The sequence below is a fragment of the Hyperoodon ampullatus genome, assembly GCF_949752795.1.
Source record: "Hyperoodon ampullatus genome assembly, chromosome: 1".
In the NCBI taxonomy this organism is placed as follows: Eukaryota; Metazoa; Chordata; class Mammalia; order Artiodactyla; family Ziphiidae; genus Hyperoodon; species Hyperoodon ampullatus.
The window spans coordinates 117,299,363-117,323,363 of NC_136914.1; the positions used below are offsets into that span (position 1 = coordinate 117,299,363).

At 41.3% G+C, this 24,001-nt stretch overlaps 1 protein-coding gene across 2 annotated transcripts in view; it reads right to left on the reverse strand.

Moving 5' to 3' along the window:
* MTR (5-methyltetrahydrofolate-homocysteine methyltransferase) overlaps window positions 1-22,761 on the reverse strand; it is a gene marked incomplete at its 3' end in the record, with an annotated part of 113,483 nt that extends 90,722 nt beyond the window's left edge. Inside the window, exons 1-10 of one of the 2 annotated variants that reach the window (XM_079707651.1) lie at window positions 22,547-22,761; window positions 16,294-16,383; window positions 14,171-14,240; window positions 12,308-12,400; window positions 10,848-10,954; window positions 9,124-9,183; window positions 8,261-8,355; window positions 4,819-4,919; window positions 3,643-3,704; window positions 2,493-2,560 (exon numbers count right to left, since the gene is read on the reverse strand). In XM_079707651.1, coding sequence (XP_079563777.1) covers window positions 2,493-2,560; window positions 3,643-3,704; window positions 4,819-4,919; window positions 8,261-8,355; window positions 9,124-9,183; window positions 10,848-10,954; window positions 12,308-12,400; window positions 14,171-14,240; window positions 16,294-16,383; window positions 22,547-22,756 — 956 coding nt within the window. In that variant the 5' untranslated portion in view covers window positions 22,757-22,761. Of the gene's footprint in view, window positions 1-2,492; window positions 2,561-3,642; window positions 3,705-4,818; window positions 4,920-8,260; window positions 8,356-9,123; window positions 9,184-10,847; window positions 10,955-12,307; window positions 12,401-14,170; window positions 14,241-16,293; window positions 16,384-22,492 lie in introns of both variants that reach the window. The other variant, XM_079707650.1, reaches the window with a different exon arrangement.
* Window positions 22,762-24,001: the final 1,240 nt, after the last annotated feature.

Sequence of the window (24,001 nt, forward strand, 5' to 3'; positions counted from 1 at the left end):
GAGTGGCATGGACATATATACACTACCAAACGTAAAACAGATAGCTAGTGGGAAGCAGCCGCATAGCACAGGGAGATCAGCTCGGTGGTTTGTGGCCACCTAGAGGGGTGGGATAGGGAGGGTGGGAAGGAGGGAGACGCAAGAGGGAAGAGATATGGGAACATATGTATATGTATAACTGATTCACGTTGTTATAAAGCAGAAACTAACACACCATTGTAAAGCAATTATACTCCAATAAAGATGTTAAAAAAAAACTTTTTATAAAGGAGGAGATAATCTTAAAAACAAAAAGAGATTCAAAGATAAGCTATCCTCAACTACTGATAACTTTCAGATATTATTTAAAAGATGTTTAAAAAATTATAGAGACTCTTCATAGAGTCTATCATGGAAGTCAACAAAATCAGTGCAACATTAGGCAGTTCAGTACAGTGAACGTATTATAGGCATAAAAGCCGACGAAGAACAGTAAGATGACTGGCTCAAAATATGATCATCAGTCACTCTAGGGAAAAAAAACAAATACAAACAGTCCTCAACTGTGTTTTATTCCACTCAATTCCAATCTTCTTATAAACCACGAAACTGCAGGGACTTAAACACACCCTTCGCCATGCCCTTGTCTCCCACCCCCTTCCTTCATGCCCTCACTCTACAACGTGGGTTAAGCAGTGACTGTGTCAGGCGAGGTGAAGACGCTCCTCCTGACCTCAAGGTGCTTGTTGCTTATTGTCTTTTCCTTTCACGAGAGCATCTAGTGGAGGCAGGTATTTGCCCACAAGAAATATCAGCTGTCCCTCCTTGAGCACTGGAATATTATTCAGGTATTTAAGGGTAGAGTGTTAAGGTATCTAGGATTTGCTTCAAAACTACAATGAGGTATCACCTCACACCAGTCAGAATGGCCATCATCAAAAAATCTACAAACAACAAATGCTGGAGAGGGTGTGGAGAAAAGGGGACCCTCTTACACTGCTGGTGGGAATGTAAATTGATACAGCTACTATGGAAAACAGTATGGAAGGTCCTTAAAAATGGAATTACCATACGACCCAGCAATCCCACTACTGGGCATATACCCTGAGAAAACCATTATTCAAAAAGAGTCACGGGGGGCTTCCCTGGTGGCGCAGTGGTTGACAGTCCACCTGCTGATGCAGGGGACACAGGTTCGTGCCCCGGTCCGGGAGGATCCCACATGCCGCGGAGTGGCTGGGCCCGTGAGCCATGGCTGCTGAGCCTGCGCGTCCGGAGCCTGTGCCCTGCAGCAGGAGAGGCCACAGCAGTGAGAGGCCCACGTACCGCAAAAAAAAAAAAAAAAAAAAAGAGTCATGTACCACAATGTTCACTGCAGCTCTATTTACAATAGTCAGGACATGGAAGCAACCTAAATGTCCAACAACAGAAGAATGGATAAAGAAGATGTGGTACATATATACAATGGAATATTACTCAGCCATAAAAAGAAACAAAATTGGGTCATTTGCAGAGACACAGATGGACCTAGGGACTGTCATACAGAGTGAAGTAAGTCAGAAAGAGAAAAACAAATATCGTATATTAATGCATATATGTGGAATTTAGAAAAATGGTATAGATGATCTTATTTGCAAAGCAGAAATAGAGACACAAACATAGAGAACAAACATACGGATACCAAGGGGGAAGGGGAGGTGGGATGAATTGGGAGATTGGGATTGACATATATGCACTATTGATACTATGTATAAAATAGATAACTGATGTGAACATATTATATAGCACAGGGAACTCTACTCAGTGCTCAGTGGTGACCTAAATGGGAAAGAAATCCAAAAAAGAGGGGATATATGTATATGTATAGCTGATTTACTTTGCTGTATAGCAGAAACTAACACAACATTGTAATGCAACTATACTCCAATAAAAATTAATTTTAAAAAAAAGAAAAAAGATATGTAGGATTTGCTTTACAATAGTCTAAGGGAAAAAAAGTTGGAGAATAAATAAAATAAAAATAGCAAAATACTGAAAATTATGGAAACTATGCGATAGGTGCATGGGGGTTCATTTTATTATTTTTCTACTTTCATTTTTGGAATTTTTCATAATATAAAGAATCTTAGTTTGCTAGGGCTGCCATAACGAAATACCACAGACTAGGTAGTTTAAACAGCAAAATTTATTTCTTCAAGTTCTGGAGGCTAGAAGTCTCAGGTCAAGTTGTCAGTAGGACCGCTTTCCTCTTAGGCCTCTCTTTGGTTTGTAGCTGGCTATCTTCTCCCTGGGTCTTCACATGGCCCCTTCCTGTGTGTGTCTGTATCCTCACCAGTCACATTGGATCAGGATCCATTCATATGACCTCATTTTACCTTAATTACCTCCTTAAAGGCCCTACCTCTAAGTACAGGCACATTCAGAGGAACTGGGGATTAGGGCTTCAAACTATGAATTTTGGGGACACAATTCATCCCATAACAAAAGGTAAAATACTTAGAAGGGATTATCACCTGATATGATCTGGTGTCGTACCACAGCACCCGCCAACTATATTGACCAAGCCGTCCATAGCAAAATCCTGCAATTAGGAAAAGAAAAAGTTTCAGAGAGTTCATCTGAATTCTAAGCTCACCACTACCAATTCAGCAGAAAATCTGCATTTCCTGAATAACTAATTTTCCAGTTAAAAGAGAGCTAAACATACTTAACTCTAGATATCAAGCTTTGATAAGCCTTAGACATAAGGTTAAAAGCAGAGACCAGTTCAGATATTATGAAATGCAATGAGATATTTGCCTATCTGATCACAATAAAGTTTTTTTTTACCCATATGCTGAGCAGAATGAATGTGAGCTAAGTAATGCATTTTCCAATAATACGTATTCAGTTTTTAAATTTAAATTCAAATGTTTAAAGAATTAAAAATTCAGTTCCTCAGTCACAACAGCCACATTTCAAGTGCTCCAATGACCACATGTGGTAGAGGCTACATGTGTGGCTACACATATTGCACAGTGCAGGTCTGGAGTTTAACCACAGTTGGTTTGAAAGCTGGAGTTTAACCACAGTTGGTTTGAAAGAAGGACAAGATAATGGAGAGAGAGGAAGTCAAGGAAGTGAGAAGTCAGAGTATTGAAAAGAGCATCTACATAAGGTACTGAAAACATAAGAATTAAGTAAGAAATAGTTTAGGAGAGAATGTCGGTAAGCCAGAAGCTAAAAATTCAAGGAATGAGGGAAAAGAGACCCAGGGGTTAGTGATAAGGAGGGGTCGTGGGTAGTATGGTTTCGTGACCTGGGATTCAAAGATGGGAGGTGTATGGGAGAGAAGGAGAATGGGGGAGGTGACAGTGGGGAGCAAGGAGACATAGACTCCACCCCGCAGGGGACCACCTGGGAGGGCTGCAGAGGAGAGCTGAGTTTCAGTTAGTTTGGGCTGGACCTCTCTGAGAATTTCCCAATAGCCACTAGTACCCACCGTGGAGAAGGATGCTGACAGCGAGCCCCTCCCTCTGCCTCCATCATTTTAATTCATCTTAAGCTTTTATTTTTTATATATACACTGGGATTTCTTTAGGGGAAAAGTCTACTTCTAGATATTCTAAATCAAAAATTCCATTTCTCTATCTCTTAAAAATCAAGTGAAAGAGGATTCTTGACCTTTAAGTGCATGGCCATCACGTGCGGAGTTTCATCATATTCACCGAAGGTATTGGGAAGACCTAAGAAAGTATATTTCAGCCATTACTGGAAACTACTTTAACAAATGACATAGTATTTGTAAAGGCTTTAGGTTAAAAGGTTAGAAAAATATTTATAATTAAATCGTGATTACTTGCAAAAACAAGTAAGAATTCTTAACATTAAACGTAATAAGTACAGAGACACCATACCAGACAACAACAAATAAAATCACAGAGGAAAATAAACATCCATTATTTCTTTTCTATTTGAAAGAAAAGCATCACTACTACATGAGACAGAATTCCCCTACCCCTATCTCTCCTTTTTCTGTAAAGGAAATTCATTTTTGTCTCCTAGACGCCTAGGGGTAGGGGTTGGAGTACCACACATGCTTTGAACTAATGAGCACCCGACATGCAATTAAAAACAAGCAAAACACAACCCATCTCCTTTCAAGTAAGTTTTCCCACGTAAGACTTTAGCATCTAATTATCCAGTTTCCTGTTCTATTTATTATCCCCTTCCAGTTATCTTACTCCTGGTGGGAAATAAAATTTACTGCGCATTAAAATGTATATATTTGGAGAAAGAAGGCTGGAAAATTATTTTTAGCCCCAAGTAGTTAAGTGGTGCTCAAAAACATTCACCAGGAAATCTGGTTAACCCAGGATGGATTACCAATATTAAATGGATAGTCTGAAAATTGTCTACATTTATCTTTGGAATTTTTATATACCATTAAGTCCTAACTTTTAAAAAGGAGAAAAGTAACAGGCTCTTTTGTCGATACAGTGGAAGAAAGAAAAGGGCTCTCTCTCTCTCACGTTCTTTGCACTCATCTCTTTGGCCACGCCCACATGGCGAGCACTGTCACCAATTCCAAGGCTCTGGCCAGTTAAGTTATGACTAGGCTTCATGCCCCCAAGTTCTGTCCACTTCTGACCCTTTCAGGCTGAGCCAAACTGTTCCTTCAAGTCTAGAGGGAAACAGTGGTCTAGACCCAAATACTCTTCATTTAGAAAATTCCTATTCGAAGTCAACTATATACTAAGACCTGCAAAACAAACTCTTTTAATCCGGATCTGTTACCCTATCTACCCAGGTCTTGTGTATTTGCATTTTCCTATGTGTGACTCCCTTGAAAACACACACCTGCGTTGGGATAACAGAGGACATAGGCTGTTGTACATTTTCCAATCGTTTCAATAAAAGGTCTCATTTCAGCTGCACCCAGAGCACAATTTAATCCAATGCTGGAAAAACAAAAAGAAGGTATTAGAAGTACCCTCTTTTATTCTAAATATTTATACATATAAAAAGTTATGATAAAGAAAGGAGTATATTTAAAACCAAGCAGATAGTAAGTCTCCTGATTCAAAGCACGTTTATTCAGCTCCAGGCAAAGCCACCTCACTGAAGTTCCCTGCAACACTAAATATTTCTGTACATGTCTCCAACATTAGATCCTGCCTATGGATGTGACTCCTTAAATAAGTTCACCGTTTAGTTAATGGTATACCATGAAACAGAAATGTCTGCAAACTACCGCTGCTAATGAACACTGGAAAGCAATACTTACGAGAAAGAAAAAGGAAAATCTTGGAGGTAGAAGGAACATTAATGGCACATGGAAGCCACTTCGGGGGTCTTGAAGACCAAGACTCAGTCCTTGCTCCAACTGAATTGCAACATGACCTTGGACTTAGAATTTGTCCTCTTATAAATTAATTTGTAACCAAGAGGCTCTCTGTTTTGCAAATGAAACTTACTGCAGACTAAAATAAAACAGATCAAAGCAGAGCTGCTAAAACCCCTCCAAAATCACACTCAGTGGGAGCTGCTGAAGTCTTCAGGAATTCAAGAATTAACTATGAAGTGACAGGACTATGTCATCTTTTATTTTTTCACATTTTACTTTTTTTCTTTTACTATGATTTCGAAGTGCAATGTGATATACTAGATTAGATCCTGGAACAGAAAAAGGACATTAGTGGAAAAACCTGAAACCAGAATAAAGTCAGGAGTTTAGTTAATAGTAATATACTTTTAGTTTCGACAAAAGTACCACAGTTAATGCAAGATGTCTCATTAGAAAAAACTAGATGAAGAGCATATGGGAATTCTCTGTACTATCTTTGCAACTTTTCTGTAAATCTGAAATTATTCCAAAATAAAAAGTTTATTTAACAAACAAATACCCAACTCCCATTCTTGATAAAAGCTCTTATTAAACTAGGAATAGAGGGGAACTTCCTCCACTTGATAAAGAACGTCTATAAAAAACCTATAGGGCTTCCCTGGTGGCGCAGTGGTTGAGAGTCTGCCCGCCAATGCAGGGGGATACGGGTTCGTGCCCCGGTCCGGGAAGATCCCACATGCCGCGGAGTTGCTAGGCCCATGAGCCACGGCCGCTGAGCCTGCGCGTCCGGAGCCTGTGCTCCGCAACGGGAGAGGCCACAACAGTGAGAGGCCCACCTACCAAAAAAAAAAAAAAAAAAAAAAAAACCTATAGCTAACATCATACTTAATGATACAGAACTAGATGCTTTCCCCGCAAGATCGGGAACAAGACAAGGATGCCCGCTTTCACCTCCTGCTAAACATCATGCTGGGAGTCCTAGGTGAGGCAATAGGAGAAGATGGAAAATAAAAGGTATACAGATTGGAAAGGAAGAAATAAATGTGTCTTTGTTCACAGATAAGACTATCTGTTCCAAAGAATCATCTAAAAAATTCTTAGAACCAAGGTTGTAAAGCACAAGCTTCATATACAAAAGCCAACTGTTTACCTATATACCAGCAATGAGCAATTGAAATTTGAAATACGAAACACATTATTTACAATGGCACGAAAACAAATGAAATACTTCTGCATAACTACAAAACTCTGATGAAAGAAATCAAGGCAGATCTAAATAAATGGAGATCTATCCAATGTTCATCAACAGGAAGACTTAATATAGTTAAGATGTCAATTCTTCCCAATTTTATATACATTTACACAACGCCAGTCAAAATTCCAGCAAGTTATTTTGTGTATATCAACAAACTGATTCTAAAGTTTACATGATGAAGCAAACAACCCAGAATAGCTAACACAATTCTTGAAGGAGAAGAACAAAGTCAAAGGACTGGTACTACTCGACTTCAAGACTCACTGAAAAGCTAAAGGAATCTCTGGTATTGATGAGAGAGCACAGACAAACAGATCAATGGTGCTGAATAGAGTCCAGGAACAGAATCACACAAATACAGTCAACTAATGTTTGACAAACGAGCAAAGGCAATCCAATGGAGAAAGGATTGTATTTTCAACAAACAGTACTGGAACAACTGGACATTCACATCTGAATACATTAATCTAGACAAAGATCTTATATCTTTCATAAAAATTAACGCAAAGTGGATCACAGATCTAATTGCAAATTGCAAAACTATTAAAGATATAAATATATATATAATGATTACACAGGAGACAAATCTAGGTGTCCATGGGTTTGGAGATGAGTTTTTAGATACAACACCAGAAGTAGGATCCATGAAAGAAAGAAAAAAAAAAAGATAAGCTGGACTTCACTAAAATTACAAACTTCTGCTCCGCGAAAGATATGGTTAGGAGCATGAGAAGACAAGTCATGGATTAGCAACAAATATTTGCAAAACACATATACAGTATCCAAAATATTTTCTTTAATTTCTCAAACTCAACAATAAGAAAACCACCCAACTAAAACAATAAGCAAAAGATCTGAAGAGGAGCAGCTACCTCAAGGTGTTGTTGCCAAAATTAAAAGAGAGAACTCTCATAAAGCACTTAGAACCGAGCCTGGCACACAGCAAACTCTCAATAAATGTCTATGACTCTTATTTTTATGGCCAAGGCTATAATAACAGTGAATAGAGTGCTCTGATAAGAACATCGACCTGGGCTGGTAAGAGAGGGAAGGGTCCCCGGAGAGGACCCTAGAGATGGGTCTGAAAGGCTCACGTGGCGGGGTGACCCTGCAGGGCAGGCACGGCCTCCAGGCAGGAGTAGAACATGCACGGAAAAGGCACAGGAGGAAACTGTATAGACTCTTGGAGCTTCCATCTCACTCATGGTACAGAATTTAAACCATTTTGATCAGAAAAATAGAGAGATGTTTCAAACTAGAATGTAAAAGCCATGTTAATTTTAAGATAAAAATCTGAGCTTTAGAATTCCCACCTTATTTCAAACTACGCTACTTCTGGTTGCTCCACAAGCAGGGAGTGAAAAAACCTTGCAAAGTTTTTAAGTGCTGATAATAGATTTAAAGTGTTGTTAGCAGGCCAAGTCAGTCTTAAACTATAAGGGGGACACTTACAGACAAAAAGGCAACTCTCTGGTGGGCCCAGGGGGTATGAGAACTCTCCCCCTCCCTCAAATCGACCCATTTAGGCAGTGTCTTCTGACACCCTCAGGGCAGTCAGAATGTACTTCAAGGAAAGACAACATCTCATGCAAGTGGTACCACAGAAATATAGAGAAGCAATCCCCTCCCGGGTCACAGTCTGTAGTCATCAGAAGAGATCTCCCCAAAAGGAATGGAGTCAGAAAAGAATGATCACTCACCAGAGTGGGTCTGCATGAGACACGCTGATGACAAACGCCTCCCCGGTCTGGCCAGAGAGAGTCCGCCCACTTTTATCAACAATTGTCCCTGAAATCTGAATTGAACAAAGTAAACTCTGTCAACAGCATAGACTTGAGTTAAGAATACAGTCACAGAAACAAAATAAAATGAGCAAGCTGACTTTCTTTGTTTTTTTACAAGGAAGAGAACTGTGGCACTCAAACTCCAGGGCAGCACTGTTTTCTTTAACGGTCAGAACAGATGAATGCAAAGTGCCCAGGGGAGGGGTTGGAAAGCCACAGAAACAGAGGAACGGGAAAGTCACGGAGACAAAAGCAGTGTCCAAAAAAGCTTTAGGATTCACACCTCCAGTCCCACTGGAGAAGACTTCCCCACAGATACCTCAGGTTATCCTGGTCTCCTGCTATTCAACATCTGATTCATCTAACCCCCCTTGTTTGACTCTATTCTATTCTCACCAAGCAATGGGGGCCTGCCTGTTGCATTAAAGAATTGGCAGCATGCTGTCTCTGGTGTTGGATGCTTCACGGTCAGCACGCCAGTCCATCCGCCCTCGGGCCCTAACGAGAGTGAGCCTTTGGCTTCGGGGGACCAGTTCAGCCAGGCTTCTTTGGAATAGCCTGCCTTCCACAAACCACCGCTACATTCATTTTCTGTACATTTCCACGGATAAGACTGCTATTGGTCTAGAGGTGGTGGAAGAAGGGAGGTGAACCAAGCAAGTAGCTGGTTCCTAAAAGATACTATCAATAGTTCCATGGCAGGAAAACAAAAACCCCACCCTCAAAATGACAATATTAATAAAAACCAAAATTCATCATGCAAATATTTGAGAACTTACAAGGACAGGCCGGGGAGCATACTCCTCTTCAAAAAGTCTGTGGACTGCAAACAAGGCTGCCTGTCAGGGAGAAAAAGGACACCTTTGTTTCTGAGAGACTGTGACACAGGTCAGCCTAACTGGCTGATCAGAATGCTCCCTTACCCAGACCTCTTCAGATCAGATACACGTCACATTCTCTGGGGAGGAGAAGGAGAAACACGTCCTCGTGATAACGCACAACCCCAGGGCCCCTTTCTCAAGGGTAACACTGTACATGTTACAACAAAACAAATGCTGACTGAAAGTCCCTCCATGAACTAATATTTCCTCTGAGGAAGGGCTGAAGAGCTACCCTTTCTTCTTTTGCTCAGTCAAAATTAAAAATAGATAAATAAGAAGCCTCTGCTTTCCACAGCCTCATATATACATGGTAGGTATATGAACCAACAGTGTATGTCATTTCAAAAAAGAGTATGAGCTAGAATGGGTTGTAAAGGCACAAATCCCATGTCAATTTGTACCGTCCATGTTTTATTAAGTTCCGGGACCAGACACCAAGGTCCTCCAATGCTCAAGGCTGTTCCACATCAGAACTCACCAACACAGAGGGCCGACGGCACAAATTAAAACTATAGTGAGGTAGTATTTTTCAGCTATCAGATTGGAAAAGATCAAAAAGTGAAACAGAGAGGATGTGGTGAAAGCAGCACTACTGTGCACTGCTTGCTGACTGGAGGATAAATGAGTACAATCTTAGAGGGAATTTGACACTAAAAATCAAAATTAACAGTGCCCAGACCCTTTAAACCTTGCAATTTCACTTGTAGAAATGTATCTTCAGAGACACTGTGCAAAAACGTATGTATGAGGGCTTCCCTGGTGGCGCAGTGGTTGAGAGTCCGCCTGCCGATGCAGGGGACACGTGTTCGTGCCCCGGTCCGGGAAGATCCCACATGCCACGGAGTGGCTGGGCCCGTGAGCCATTGCCGCTGAGCCTGCACGTCCGGAGCCTGTGCTCCACAACGGGAGAGGCCACAACAGTGAGAGGCCCGCGTACCACAAAAAAAAAAAAAAAAAAAAAAGTATGTATGAGGATATCTACTTTTTATTCTACACACTTATGTACCTTTGTACACATACAAAGAATATAACCACATACACATATGCACACACGTCACGCACGCTTTTATCTGCATGGAATCCGTCAGGACCCTCACACCAGTGAGAGCAGTGGTCCCTGGGGAAGACAGCCAAATACCCAGGGAATAGGAGATAGGAGGATATTTACTTTTTACTCCATACATTTATGTGTCTTTTTTTTTTTTCTTTTCTGGCAGAGCAGTACAGCTTGCGGGATCTTAGTTCCCCAACCAGGGACGGGACACAGGCCCTTGGCAGTGAAAGCGCCAAGTCCTAACCACTGGACCGCCAGGGAATTCCCATTTATGTGTCTTTTGAATTTTAGAACCATGCGTATATATTTATTACCTATGCATCTATGTACATATAGTAGCTATATATGAAAATATTTACTTTCATAATTAAAAAAACATTTTTTAAAAGTTAGAAACATAACCTTTTGAAGTTTCCTTCATTCTACTGGACTCAGCTAAAAATATTCAAGAATAAAATGGAATCAAGGAATTTAACTTTAATAATGGCTATTACAGTCTCCTCACTACATTAGGGGATGCACCCCAGCCCCCAGTCCAGCCCAGCCCCTTTTTTCTCCTTTAACTCACCTTGGCATTGGCGGTATCAAAAATAGTTTCAATGAGTAAGATATCAACCCCACCATCCAGAAGCCCTTTGGCCTGCTCTTTGTATGCTTCAACGAGTTCATCAAATGCTGCAAAAAAACAAACCACACCCAGGACATTAGTCATGGACATCCTCTGAAAGCCCAAGACACGCTGAGTTCAGGCCTGGTGCCAGGTGAACTGACCACTGCTGGTTTATAATGCATAATTTAAGGGCAACACCATCTTTTGTAAGAAACATGGCAGTGATGGAAGTTAAACCAGCAAATTGAACACAGATGCTCCTAAACGCTTAGCACACGGGCTCACTTCCCATGTGTGAGCCAAGAATGAGTGGCTGAGTGGAAAGGTGTATGATTTCTTGAGCCCTGGCTCTTACTTTTAAGATCTTTCCGGGGATGGTGTTAATCAATTCAGGGATGAGTGTGAGGAACAACAGGAGAAACGTGTCACACTGATCTGGATACAACACCGGTTGCATCACATTCTCTCACACCCTCTGGGGTAAAAGTCTGTGGTCCTGTAGATTTTGCTCCTGCCCTCTGACACCAACTCTGTCAGAGAAGAAACCTGCCTGGGGGGCAATTTCACTCTCAAACACAAAAGTGTCTAATCACTCCTAGATAAAATTTTTGTTAGAAATGTCTTGTCTACTTCCACCTGAGAGGTCACCCCTTGCCGCATTTGATCTCTCACCCAAGAAAGAAAAGATGATCATATATTCAATAGAGAAGCTTACTTCATCCTATTCAGCACAAGAGACAGGAAACGTTAGCTCCTCACTGCCACACGTCAGCCCAGAATGAGCAACCCCAGGTGGAACAGTGTGGTATCTGTCACCAAAACCTACAATCCACACTTGCCTAAACTTGTCTTCTACACAGAGTTCATTACCACACATAGTATCATTACTATTCTGCTCTGATCATTTAATACTTTTTGTTTTTGTGTAGTCTGATGCTTAAGAAATTGACCTAGATTTCTAGACTTTTCATACACTCTCAATGCAAGTATGCTTACAGATGGTGGTTTACAACGTTTACAATGCTAGTATGCATATATATAGCTTAGACTGCTTTCTGATAAATAAAGTGGGAGTCTAGTGGGCTATTCTATAACTGACCAAGGCCTGGTATCTATATTTGCTCAACTTCTCAGTTTAAAGTTTTATTTTGATTGGTTTCATTTCCGCAGCTCATAAAGAAGCCCAAACACAGCAACATGCACCTTTGAAAGCAGGCTCAAAATGCATAATACTAATACTATAACTAATAATAGCTCACTTTTTATTTTAATGTCTACTACATTCCAAGGACTGCTGTAAGCCCTTAAGTCACAATAATCCTTAAGTAGATGCTGGTATTGGCCCCATTTTACAGATTTATAGATTACTGAAACACAGAGGTACTTGCCCAAGGTCAATGATTGTATCTCATACTCACTGATGTTCCTGTAATCTGGTCTTTCCACAGATGGGGACACAGAGAGTGTCTTGTTAGTTGGACCCAGAGCTCCTGCCACATACCTCTTAATTCCTTTAGGAAGAGAAAAACAAGTGTGAAATCTCTAAACAGCTCATAAGTTAATACGCTATCATATTTCCCCTAGAACACAGGTATACAATCCTTTGTCCGTAACTCTGAAATCCAAAAAGCACAAAAGCCCCACTTTTTTCCTTAATTCATTTGACAACAAAACTTGATCTCTCCTAAACTACAAGAAGCTATTTATAGTCTTTACCTCACTTAGTGGACGATTCATAGATTTTACTGCAAACAGATGTTTGATTATGAGGCTGTCCTGGATCCCACTGAGGAAATTATGAAATATAAAGTATGTGCACATGTTACCGCCAAGCCAACCCAAAAAACTCTGAATTCTCACACATGTGGCTTCAAAGAATTTCAGTTAGTAATCCTTTTCTATCACCATAGCTATGCTTGGACAAATGCTCTCTCTCCCTACTCTTAAGAAACCCTGAAGGTCATGAACATAGGTTTTGCAAAAGTTCCTCACAGTAGCATTGATCTTGAAATGCTCTCCACTGCTGTACTGCAGGGCCTTTGCTGGGGGAAAATATTACATCACGATTAACAATTATAAAGCCTGAATTCAAGTATGAAGCAGATCAAATCTCACATTAAAACTCTTTCATGAATGTTTTAATAAGCTTTCCTCTAGGCTAGAGTCTAGGTGCTTCTAAAGGAGCTGGAGATAGTGTTCCTTACATATCGGAACACAGGGCAGGGCCGTAGTGCTCATCACCTTTGGTGGTTTTAACTAGGTGGTTATGCTTTACCATGCAACTGGAGCAAACTACCCACTAGCTGATAGCCCAGCCTTTGAACAGCTTATAAGCCCCGATATTCTTTATCTTCCCCAAAGCTGAACAATATCGTGGGTGTAAGAAAAACGTCCTTGTCTTTCCCTGCTTTAGCTGGTTTGATAGCCTCTGACCTGTAACTTTGTTGGGGCAACAGTCTATGCCCTTCCGATTTCAACATTATCTCTCAGAAACGGAGCTCCTATAAATTGCTTCAGTCATCATTAGTATGCTGTGTCTAACTTCCCAACAATTTTGCTTTACGTCTTCCCTGTTGGCAATAATTTCACGTTTCCAAATCTTAAGGGGATCCAGGTATTTCTTCCATTCCTTTCCCACCCTCAAAGCCTCCCCTGCAGCTGGTGCCCAAGTGTTCTTATGGCAGCCAGCCAGGAGGCTAGTTATTTCAGGGAGGCATTTTTCAAATCCCAGCGAGACTGACTCTCATGCCACCCTCTTTGTGTGCTACACAGCGCCTTCAAAGACACTAGTGGTATGAAGTAGAAGACGCTCAAAAGACAATCTCTCTTTACCTAAATAAGGCAAATCACAGGGATGAGGGTAGCTTTCAAGCGAGAAGATCAAATATCTTGATGATCACCAATGTAAACAAAACAGCTGTGTCTCAATAACCGAAAGACGTACTTCCAAAGGGAGACAAATCATTTTCGCTGTAAATGTACAAGGAAGTCACGGTTCTAGCTACAAAGTTAGGATAAAACACCCAGCAGAGTAAACACAGCGTAAACCCTGAGCCCAAGGCCCAAGGAAACAGAGTCAATTCAGAGGGACACTGCATGTTTGATTATGAAACTGCAGAGAAGTAACCTACAAACAAGTATGTGATGGTGTCTGCAGTGCTGCTGTAGGCCAACTGTCGTGAAAGGAAAAGGGGCAGTTAGGACAGTATATTATAGCTGAGGATGTCAAAGGAAACATCTTGTAAAAAAAAAAAAAAAAAAGGGAGAAAACTGTTCCTTACCTGTCTGGAGAGTTATCTCCTCAGCTGCTTTTCTGGCCACTCCCGCAGAGCACTTGTTCATCCTGTAGGCCTAACACATCAACTGCAAATGTTAAGTTTGTCCTTCTTTCCCTCCATAAAATAAATAAGGAATTCATGACCTTCTAAAACACAGTCTTATTCAGTAAAGAAAGGTGGAGTGAATTAGTTTGAGGTCTGAATGAAATCTTAGTCAAAAAGGCCTACCAGCGGCCCCAGCCTTGAGGGCGGCCAGGAAAGGCAAGAGTCTTTGGGAACTGCTTTTACGGCCTTCCACAGAGCCATGAGCCAGCTGGCAAAAAGGGCAATCTCTGGACCTCTGGCATGTCAGAATAAGCTGATGTAGTGAAATATTCTGAGAGTTGGAAAAAAGCATAGTAATGGAAAAAGCAGGGGCTTCAGAGACAGAAGACCTGGGTTCTAAAACCAGCTCTGTCACTATCTGCCTGGGTGGCTCCCTTAGAACTCCTCCAGGTCCTGGCTTCCTACACCGTACAATGGTTGGAATCAGTGGGTCTGAAGTTTTTGTAGATTATGAAACTCTTGAGAATTTGGAGAAGGGCCATGAACCCTCTCACTAGGAAATAAAGCAAGCATGCAGAAACATACAAAGTAGTGCCTGCAAGTTTTACCGAAATACACTCAAGCCCATTCATTTACGTATTGTCTGTTGCTGCTTTTGCAATATAATGCTAGCATTGAATAGTTGCAAAAGAGACAGGACGTAGCCAACAAAGCTTAAAATATTTACTGTCTGGCCCTTAACGGAAAATGTTTGCCAACTCCTGCCCTCAAATAATTCCCTTGATAACCCACAAGGCAAGTGATTTCACAAAGCCCCATCACCATGAGGGAAAACAGTGTCAGAGCACTCAGGACTATGTGCATGAACACAGAGGCACGTTCTGGAAAAATCCCACCCAGAAATGGGGACCTCAGCATCTACCATATATTTTCATCATTAACAGTTTACAAAACTTGAAAATGGAAGCATCCTGTTGACTAAAGAGAAATGAAATCCTTTACCCCACACCCACTAGGATGCCTACTATCAGGAAAAAACAAAAACAGAAACAGAACAAATGCTGGCAAAGATGTGTAAAAACTGGAAACCTTGTGCACTATTGGTGGGTATACAAAATGATGCAGCCACTGTGGAAAACAGTATGGTGGTTTCGCAAAAAATTAAACATTGAATTAGTGTATAATTCGGCAACTCTACTTCTGGTTATGTATAGATACTCAAAGGAAATGAAAGCAGGGATGAAGAACAGATTATCTGTACACCGTGCTCATAGTAACATTGTTCACAGTAGCCAAAAGGTGGCATCAGCCCATGTCCCTCAGTGGATGAATGAATAAACAAAATGTGGCATATCCATACAGTGGAATATTATTCAACCTCGAAAGAGTATGATATTCTGATACATGCTACAATATCAGTGAACCTTGGGGACATTAAACTAAGTGAAACAAGATAAGTCACAAAAGGACAAAAAAATGTATGATCCACTCATATAAGGTAGCTAGGGGAGTTAAATTCATAGAGACAGAAAGTAGAATGGTGGTTTCTAAGGGCTGAGGTGGAAGGGAAAATTGGGAATTATTGTTTAATGGGTACAGAGTTTAAGTTCTACAAGGTGAAAAGAGTTCCACGGACAGACGGTGGTAACGGTAGCACAACAATGTGAATGTACTTAACGACATTGAGCTGTACACTTAAAATTGGTTAAAATAGTAAATTTTATGTTACATGTATTTTTACACAATTTTTTAAAGAAAGGAAACCAAATCTGTCACCCAACTTAAAAAGGCTTCACAGAACTGTGCACATGGCCAATCATTATGCTTTTATTCAGTCACTGCATAATGAGTATCATTTTTATTTAATTATTACTTGCCCATAAAGAGACCAGCTGGAAAATGAATGGGCTGTTGTGTTTATAAGCAGAAGCGATTCTAACCATTTTCCCCATCTGACCACAAATAATAGATAACTAGGCATTAGCTTGACTCTGCAGCTTTGGCTGGTTTTCTCACTAGCAATTACCAATGCAGCAAACGCTCATGAATATCTTAGATACAAGGAAAAATGAAATCCTTACCAAGTGTTCGAGGCCATAGTCAGCTTGGGCAATAGCAGTGCTGCTAAAAGTATTTGTTTCAATGATATCTGCCCCAGCCAGCAAGTAATCCTGCCACGAGAGAAAGTAATGTCAATGCTATGAGTTTTAGAATCCCTGTCCCCCAACAATAAAATAGTCTTTTCCTCACCAAGGCCACCAAATATCTTTTGACCACTTACTAAGTGCAAGGCACTGTAGTAGATAGAGGCTGGGGATGCAAAAAGACCTAAGGATTTCATAGAAAGGCCTGCGATATGAATAAATAAACACAGAACTTGAATTCAGACAAAGTTCACTTGCGGTGTGAATTGAGTCAAGTTCCTTAAACTCTGAGCTTCAGTTTCCTCATTTGAAAATAGTATAACCCTACTTCACCGGGTGGCCAGATGATGGTACAGATCACACAACAAGCTTCTGGCACACGATGGCCAAGGAACATTCCTTCTGCTCCTTTGCCAGCTCTCTGCTTCAGCACAGTCAGAACCCCGCTGAGAAGGGCACTATCTCTGCAATCTTGATTCTGACCACAGTTGTTTCAGTGCACAGCTCCTGGTCCCTCTGAGCCACATCTGCACCCTTACGAAACCCTGAGGACCTCGGTGCCCTCTGATTCTCCCTGTTTGAAACATTTCTGCCTTGTTTCACTCTTTGGACACCATCTCAAGCTCAATCCGATGAAAATTCTGGAATCTCTTGATTTTCCAATAGTGAGTAAGCCCAACCCCACCTAAGCAGATGGACACTGCAGAAGAGCTGGGAAATGAAAACCAAGATTCACACATTTATAATAAGTCACAAACATCCCAACTATCTACCACTAAGGAAATGACTAAATAAACTATAATATGTCCATTTTATTACATGCTATGTGGCAGCTAAAAAACAGTGTGCACACATATCTACATACACTAACACGGAAAATCTCCAAAAGTATTGAGTAGAAAACCAAAATTGACTGATATGTAAACCATGACACCATTAAGTTTAAAACATACATACACACAAATAGTACTGAGTTTTCTACAGATATCTATATGTATACACGTACATACGTAATACATACATATACATAAATGCATAACAAATGATCTGGGAAGACATACACCAACTAGTATAAGTGGTTATCTCTGGGGAAAAAATAGAAATTTGGAGTAGTGGTTAAAAGGGAATTTATTCTTATCTATGGGTTCTGTTTTATAAGAACAAATTAAAATTTAGTTTTTCAACAAAGAGCAAGAAAAACTGAAAACAACCTTCATGCCTAAGAATAAGGTTAGTTAAGTAAATGATGATATATATGTAGAATAGATTATTATGAAGTTATTAAAACCATGTCTCAGGATATTTAATGCTCATGGTATTAAGTACAAAATGCAAATTATAAAATAGTATGAAGCAATAATAATCCCAATTTAATTTTAAAAATCCAAACACAGAAAACTAGACTGAAATATAAATTAAAATATGTGAATGGCAATTATGTCTTGGTATCGATATTACAGGTGGTTTTAATTTTCTCCTTCATGCTTTCTACAGCATCTAGCTAGACATTTTATTTTTGTAACAATGAACACATACTGTCTTTATAATTAGGGAAAAAATATTTCTAAATTCCTAGTTATTATTTTCTCCAATTGTGTGTAGATTTAAAATCTTAGGGCTTCCCTGGTGGCGCAGTGGTTGAGAGTCTGCCTGCTAATGCAGGGGACACGGGTTCGAGCCCTGGTCTGGGAGGATCCCACATGCCACAGAGTAACTAGGCCCGTGAGCCACAACTACTGAGCCTGCGCGTCTGGAGCCTGTGCTCCGCAACAAGAGAGGCCACGATGGTGAGAGGCCCGCGCACCGCGATGAAGAGTGGCCCCCGCTTGCCACAACTAGAGAAAGCCCTCGCACAGAAACGAAGACCCAACACAGCAAAAATAAATAAATAAAATTTAAAAAAAAATTAAATAATATAAAGTTTAAAAGGTGTTTCTTCTAGCTCTTCACCCTTTCTCTCCACCTTCTTTCCCAGAACAATATCCCACTCATGGGCTCCGGATATGACACCCCTGAGATTCCAAGTCTATTCTCACCAATTTAAAACACGTGTGATATGGGCAAGCTACTTAATTTCTCCTCAGTTTTCCCCTGAATCAACAGAAAGCTGTCAAGATTAAAGGACGCCATTAATAACAGCAAGGCCACAGACTACCAACAGGTGTTTTAAATATTGGTTCCTGTTGGTCTCAGCCTAACAACAGTGATGGGCTAGGAAAGCCTGATGCACTCACATAGGCCCTTACTGCCTGTGCTGAGCCAGGACCGAGCCAATGCCACAGCTACACTGGCTCTACTGGTTCTTATTATGATTGCAAGACTCACCTCAGCAACAACCATCAGGGAACTTTTGGGAAAAAAACAAGGTTTTTTACTCACAGGCATGCCCGGGCCATACAGTAAGGAGGCTGGGGGAAGGCGGGGGTTGGGCAGGAATGACGGAGAGAACCGGGGGTTCTGCCTTTATTGGGGTCAATGCAGAGGTGCCTAGGGTTTTGTGGGTTCATTCTTTATTGGAGAACTTAAAATCTAAGAGCAGGAATTAGGGCTCAGGAAGCAAAAAGCAGGATAATTCATAGAGTTTACCCAGGGCTTTCTAAAAAGGGAATTTCATGGCTGGGGGAATCCTGGTTCCTGGTCTGGCTGTTTAGCTAGCAGATGTGTCACACAGCTGGCAGGACGTTTATTGACATGGATGCCTCTGAAATGATGCCTCCGCAACCAAAAGCTTAATGTCAGACACTTACATTACAATCAAAAAAGCTTAGTGTCAGACACTCGCACTTCAAATAGAACCTGGCCATTCCATTAAAATTAAGTATCAGGGGAGGGCTTCCCTCGTGGCGCAGTGGTTGAGAGTCCGCCTGCCGAGGCAGGGGACATGGGTTCGTGCCCCAGTCCGGGAAACTCCCACGTGCCGCAGAGCGGCTGGGCCTGTGAGCCATGGCCGCTGAGCCTGTGCATCTGGAGCCTGTGCCCCGCAACGGGAAGAGGCCCCAACAGTGGGGGGCCCGCGTACCACCAAAAAAAAAAAAAAAAAAATTAAGTATCAGGGGATCAGCTCTATGGTCAGTAACTCCACTAGAAATAACTAAGTGTGAAAATAACCCAGTCTTTTTCCCTTCCTCATCCATGAACACGACACAGTCTCTACATCCAGAGAACTCCAGCTAGTCAATATTCCCCCACGAATGGGACAGCTAGGTTACACCTTTTGGTATTTACAGTCATTTTTGCTTCATGTCCCTATCTTGGGAAACTTGCTGTTCTATCTACATGCCTATCTAACTCACAGGACAAAGATTCGTTCCCTCAAAAAACATTTACTGGGACTTCCCTGGTGGCGCAGTGGTTAAGAATCCGCCTGCCAATGCAGGGGACAAAGGTTTGAGCCCTGGTCCAGGAAGATTCCACATGCCGCGGAGCAACTAAGCCCGTGTGCCACAGCTACGGAGCCTGCGCTCTAGAGCCTGCAAGCCACAACTACTAAGCCCGCACCACAACTACTGAAGCCTGCGCTCCTAGAGCCCGTGCTCCACAGCAAGAGAAGTCACCGCAATGAGAAGCCCATGCACCACAACGAAGAGTAGCCCCCGCTCGCTGCAACTAGAGAAAGCCTGCGTGCAGCAACAAAGACCCATCGCAGCCAAAAATAAATAAATAAAATTTATTTTTAAAAAAATTTACTGACTTACTATGTGAAAGATACTGTTTTAGGCAGTAGGGATTCAGTAGTGAAAAGCAGGCCCAAATTTCTGCCCTCAGGAAGCTCATACTCTAGTGATAATCCACTTGAATAAGGACAAAGCCACATGTCATGAGCTGGGCTGGGTGTTGCGGGGGGTGGGGGGAGGGTGGTGATTTCACCAACTGCATAATAAGAACTGATGTTTGTAACCACGCCAAGCAATTCATACCCATGATGGCATTCCCAATCCAAAATATACTGGAATTTTATAATGCAATTTGACTACATAGTCTCAGGCTTAGCAGAAAAACTCGTAGAACCAAAACTCCTCAAGGACCAATTTAAAATCTTCCAGTAACTACAATTTCCATTATGACCAAAGGAAAGGCATTCCTAGTTCTTCTTCAAATGAAAACCGTTCTGCATCTTATCTAGAACAAAGTCTTGACCACCCAAGAGAAGGATCCCTTCCACCCTCAATGAATCATTTTATCACTGATTCCTTTGAGTTTTTTTTCTTTAAGAAGAGTCTGAAAGGCAACAAAAGCAAAAAATAAATAAGTGGGATTATATCAAACTAAAAAGCATCTGCATAGCAAAGGCAACCATCAACAAAATGAAAAGGCAACCTACTGAATGGGAGAAAATATTTGCAAATCATGTGTCTGATAAGGATATCCAAAATAGACTAAGAACTCATACAACACACTAGCAAAAAAAAAAAAATCCAAACAATTCAATTCAAAAATGGGCAGAAGACAGGACTTCCCTGGTGGTCCAGTGGTTAAGACACCACACTTCCACTGCAGGGGGTGCAGGTTCGATCCCTGCTCAGGGAACTAAGATCCTACATGCCTCGCAGCACGGCCAAAAAAAACAATGGGCAGAAGATCTGAATAGACATTTTTCCAAAGAAGACATACAGATGGCCAACAGGTACATTAAAAGATGCTCAACATCACTAATCATCAGGGAAAATGCAAATTAAAACCACAAGATATCACCTCTCACCTATCAGAATGCCTATTATCAAAAAGGTAAGAAATAACAAGTGTTGGTGAGGAGGTGGAGAAAAGGGAATCCTGTCGCACTGTTGGCAGGAATGTAAATTTGTGCAGCCACTATGAAAAACAGAATGCAGGTTCTTCAAAAAATTAAGAATAGAACTACTATATGATCCAGCAATTCTACTTCTGGGTAATATCCAAAGAAAACAAAAACACTAACTCAAAAAGACAGATGCACCCCCATGTTCACTGCAGCATTATTTACAGTTGCCAACATATGGAGACAATCTAAGTGTCCACTGAAGGCTGAATAAAGGAAATGTTACATGTATATGCAATGGAATATAACTGAGCTATAAAAAAGAAGGTGGTTGCCAGAGGTGGAGGGTGGAGGGGAGGGGAAATGGATGAAGGGGTCAAAAGGTACAAACTTCCAGTTATAAAATAAATAAGTCATGGGGATGTAATGTACAACATGGTGACTATGTTTAATACTACTGTATTGTATATTTGAAAGTTGCTAAGAAAGTAGATCTTAAAAATCCTCATCACAAGGAAAAAAAATTGCAACTGTGTAGGGTAACGGATGTTAGCTAGACTCACTATGGTGACCGTTTCACAATATATACAAATTTCAAATCATGACCTTGTACACCTGAAACCAATGTTATGTTCTTTGTCAATTACGCCTCAATTTTTTTAAAAAAGTCTGAAACACCCTTCTCCAAAAGATAAGACTTTCTTACTTCCCTGGTAAATATGTTTGTCCTTCAAATTGAATCCAGACCAGAAAAACAGATTAAACCACCTTATTATCTCTTCTAGTCATAATCCTATGAAATTCCCATGATAACCTATGAAACAATTTAGTCCTACACTTATTTTTAAATTTTAAAAGTCTAGCAATACCCAGTTACTTGCTTCTGATTTCTTTATGTTGGCGAGCCATTTTTATTTATTTATTTATTTTTTGGTCATGCCACACAGCTTGCAGGATCTTAGTTCCCTGACCAAGGCTAGTCATTTTTATTAAAGACAGGAAAATGGCATGAAAGAACACGGGATTTCAAGTCAGTAAACCTCTGTAACATCAGGCAATTTATTTAAACTCTGAGGTGCTCAGTTTCCAAATCTACAAAATGAGAATAACAACTACCTTTCAGTTTTACTTCATCAGGGCTGTTGTGGTGACTTAAATAAGTTAGTGTAGGTAAAAACCCTAATTTGTCCAGGATTTTACGGTTTTTCACTGTCGTTGAAATGCCTCAAAGGCAGAAAACCTGCCCTCCTCATTTCCTTATCTTGAATGCTCAATACCGTGCACGACTTTTATATGGTGCCCAAAACCTGCTTTCTGAATAAGCCACCTCTATCTGAACAAATCACCCCTTTCTTCTGTCTCCCCCAGAGCACTTGGCCCAGTGGTCTGCCCTCAGGACACCAAAGGCCTTTCGGAATGACAGGATGAAAATATAAGAACCTGGGGATGCTTTACCTTATGGATTTGGTAAATGACATCGGGCTGAGTTATACTTAAAATGTCATTGTTGCCTTTCAGGGGCCTGGCGTGATCTTTAAATTCTTGTCCTCGGAAGTCGTCTTCACTCAGCTTGTGCCGCTGGATCATGGTCCCCATCCCTCCGTCAAGCACCATAATCCTCTCCCGCAGGATGGCGTCAATCTCATCCTGCAGGGTCTTCTTCATTCCTGCTTTAAAGAAAGTGAAAATCTGACTTTACAAAATGAAAGGGGGAAGACGTGTGTGGAGAGGGAGTGTAGACTAAATTATACTAATTCACAACAGGGAGTAAATGGGGCTCATAAAACATGTGCTTGTAACCTTGAGGCATTTGAAAAATGCTGCCCCAGAATGTTTACATTAAATAACAATGCTTAATGAAATAGGACACTGTACACAGCACAGAATCACTGGTAAAGCACCACACCAAGGTTAAAGTAGGCTCTAGTTGTTCCTGTTTCAAAGATGAGCAAAACAGGCAGCAAAGAGCCAAGTGTTACAAGGCCAGGCCACCTGCCGGAGAACATCTTTAGGGCTCTCTGTTGGTTCTCTGCATGCGTTCACTCAATAAGGAGATTTAGCTTGATAACTGAAAGCCATCAATAATTCCAAACTGCCATTTAGACTGTTAACTTTGACGGTCTCTCCCACCTACTGCCAGAACTCACGTAGCCTACACACAGGGTTTTCCTCACCCCTGCTCCATCTCCGGACCGATGACTGCCTAACACCCTGGAGCTTCTCAACTCTCCCTGTGCCCTTGACTTCTCCTAATTCCTGGTCCTCAAAAGCCCCAAGGCCTACTCCTTCCAATCCTATTTTATGGTCTCCAAGAACTACTGGAAAGCCACAAAACCATGCTGTTTGGAGTCACTGAAAATTCCTAACATCAAGTCTCTTGTTTGGTTCACCTTTTCTCGGTGCTCTCAACACTTCCCACACCTGCTGTTCCAAACCTCTGCTTGCTTTTGGCACCAAATCCTTCTCATCCTTTTCACTCACAGGTGATTTCACCTAATCCTGTACAAAAGAGTCTTCTTTGGGGAGCTCCTCAAATTCACCCCCCTCCACCTCAAAATCCTCTTGCAGCTCAGCTCCCTCTGCACCTAAGAGCACATGACCAGCTCCACCCACACCTCCCACTGCTCCTCCCTTCCAACTCCGCCCACCCCCCACTCCACCAACCCCGGGCAGCTCTAGCTCAACCTGTCTTCTTGCTGTGGCTTCCTCCTCTGCCTCCCTACGGCAATTACTCTCCAAAGGCACCCACGAGCTTCGAATTCTCAAACACTGGGCTCCAATCTTAGACCCAGATTTCAAGGTGTCCACCTGTGATGGCCCCCTAGAATACCCACCTGCCCCTCAATCTATTATCCAAATCCAAACCTGCTAAATTTCCTGCCTGATCTCCCTGTTTCTGTGAATGGCACC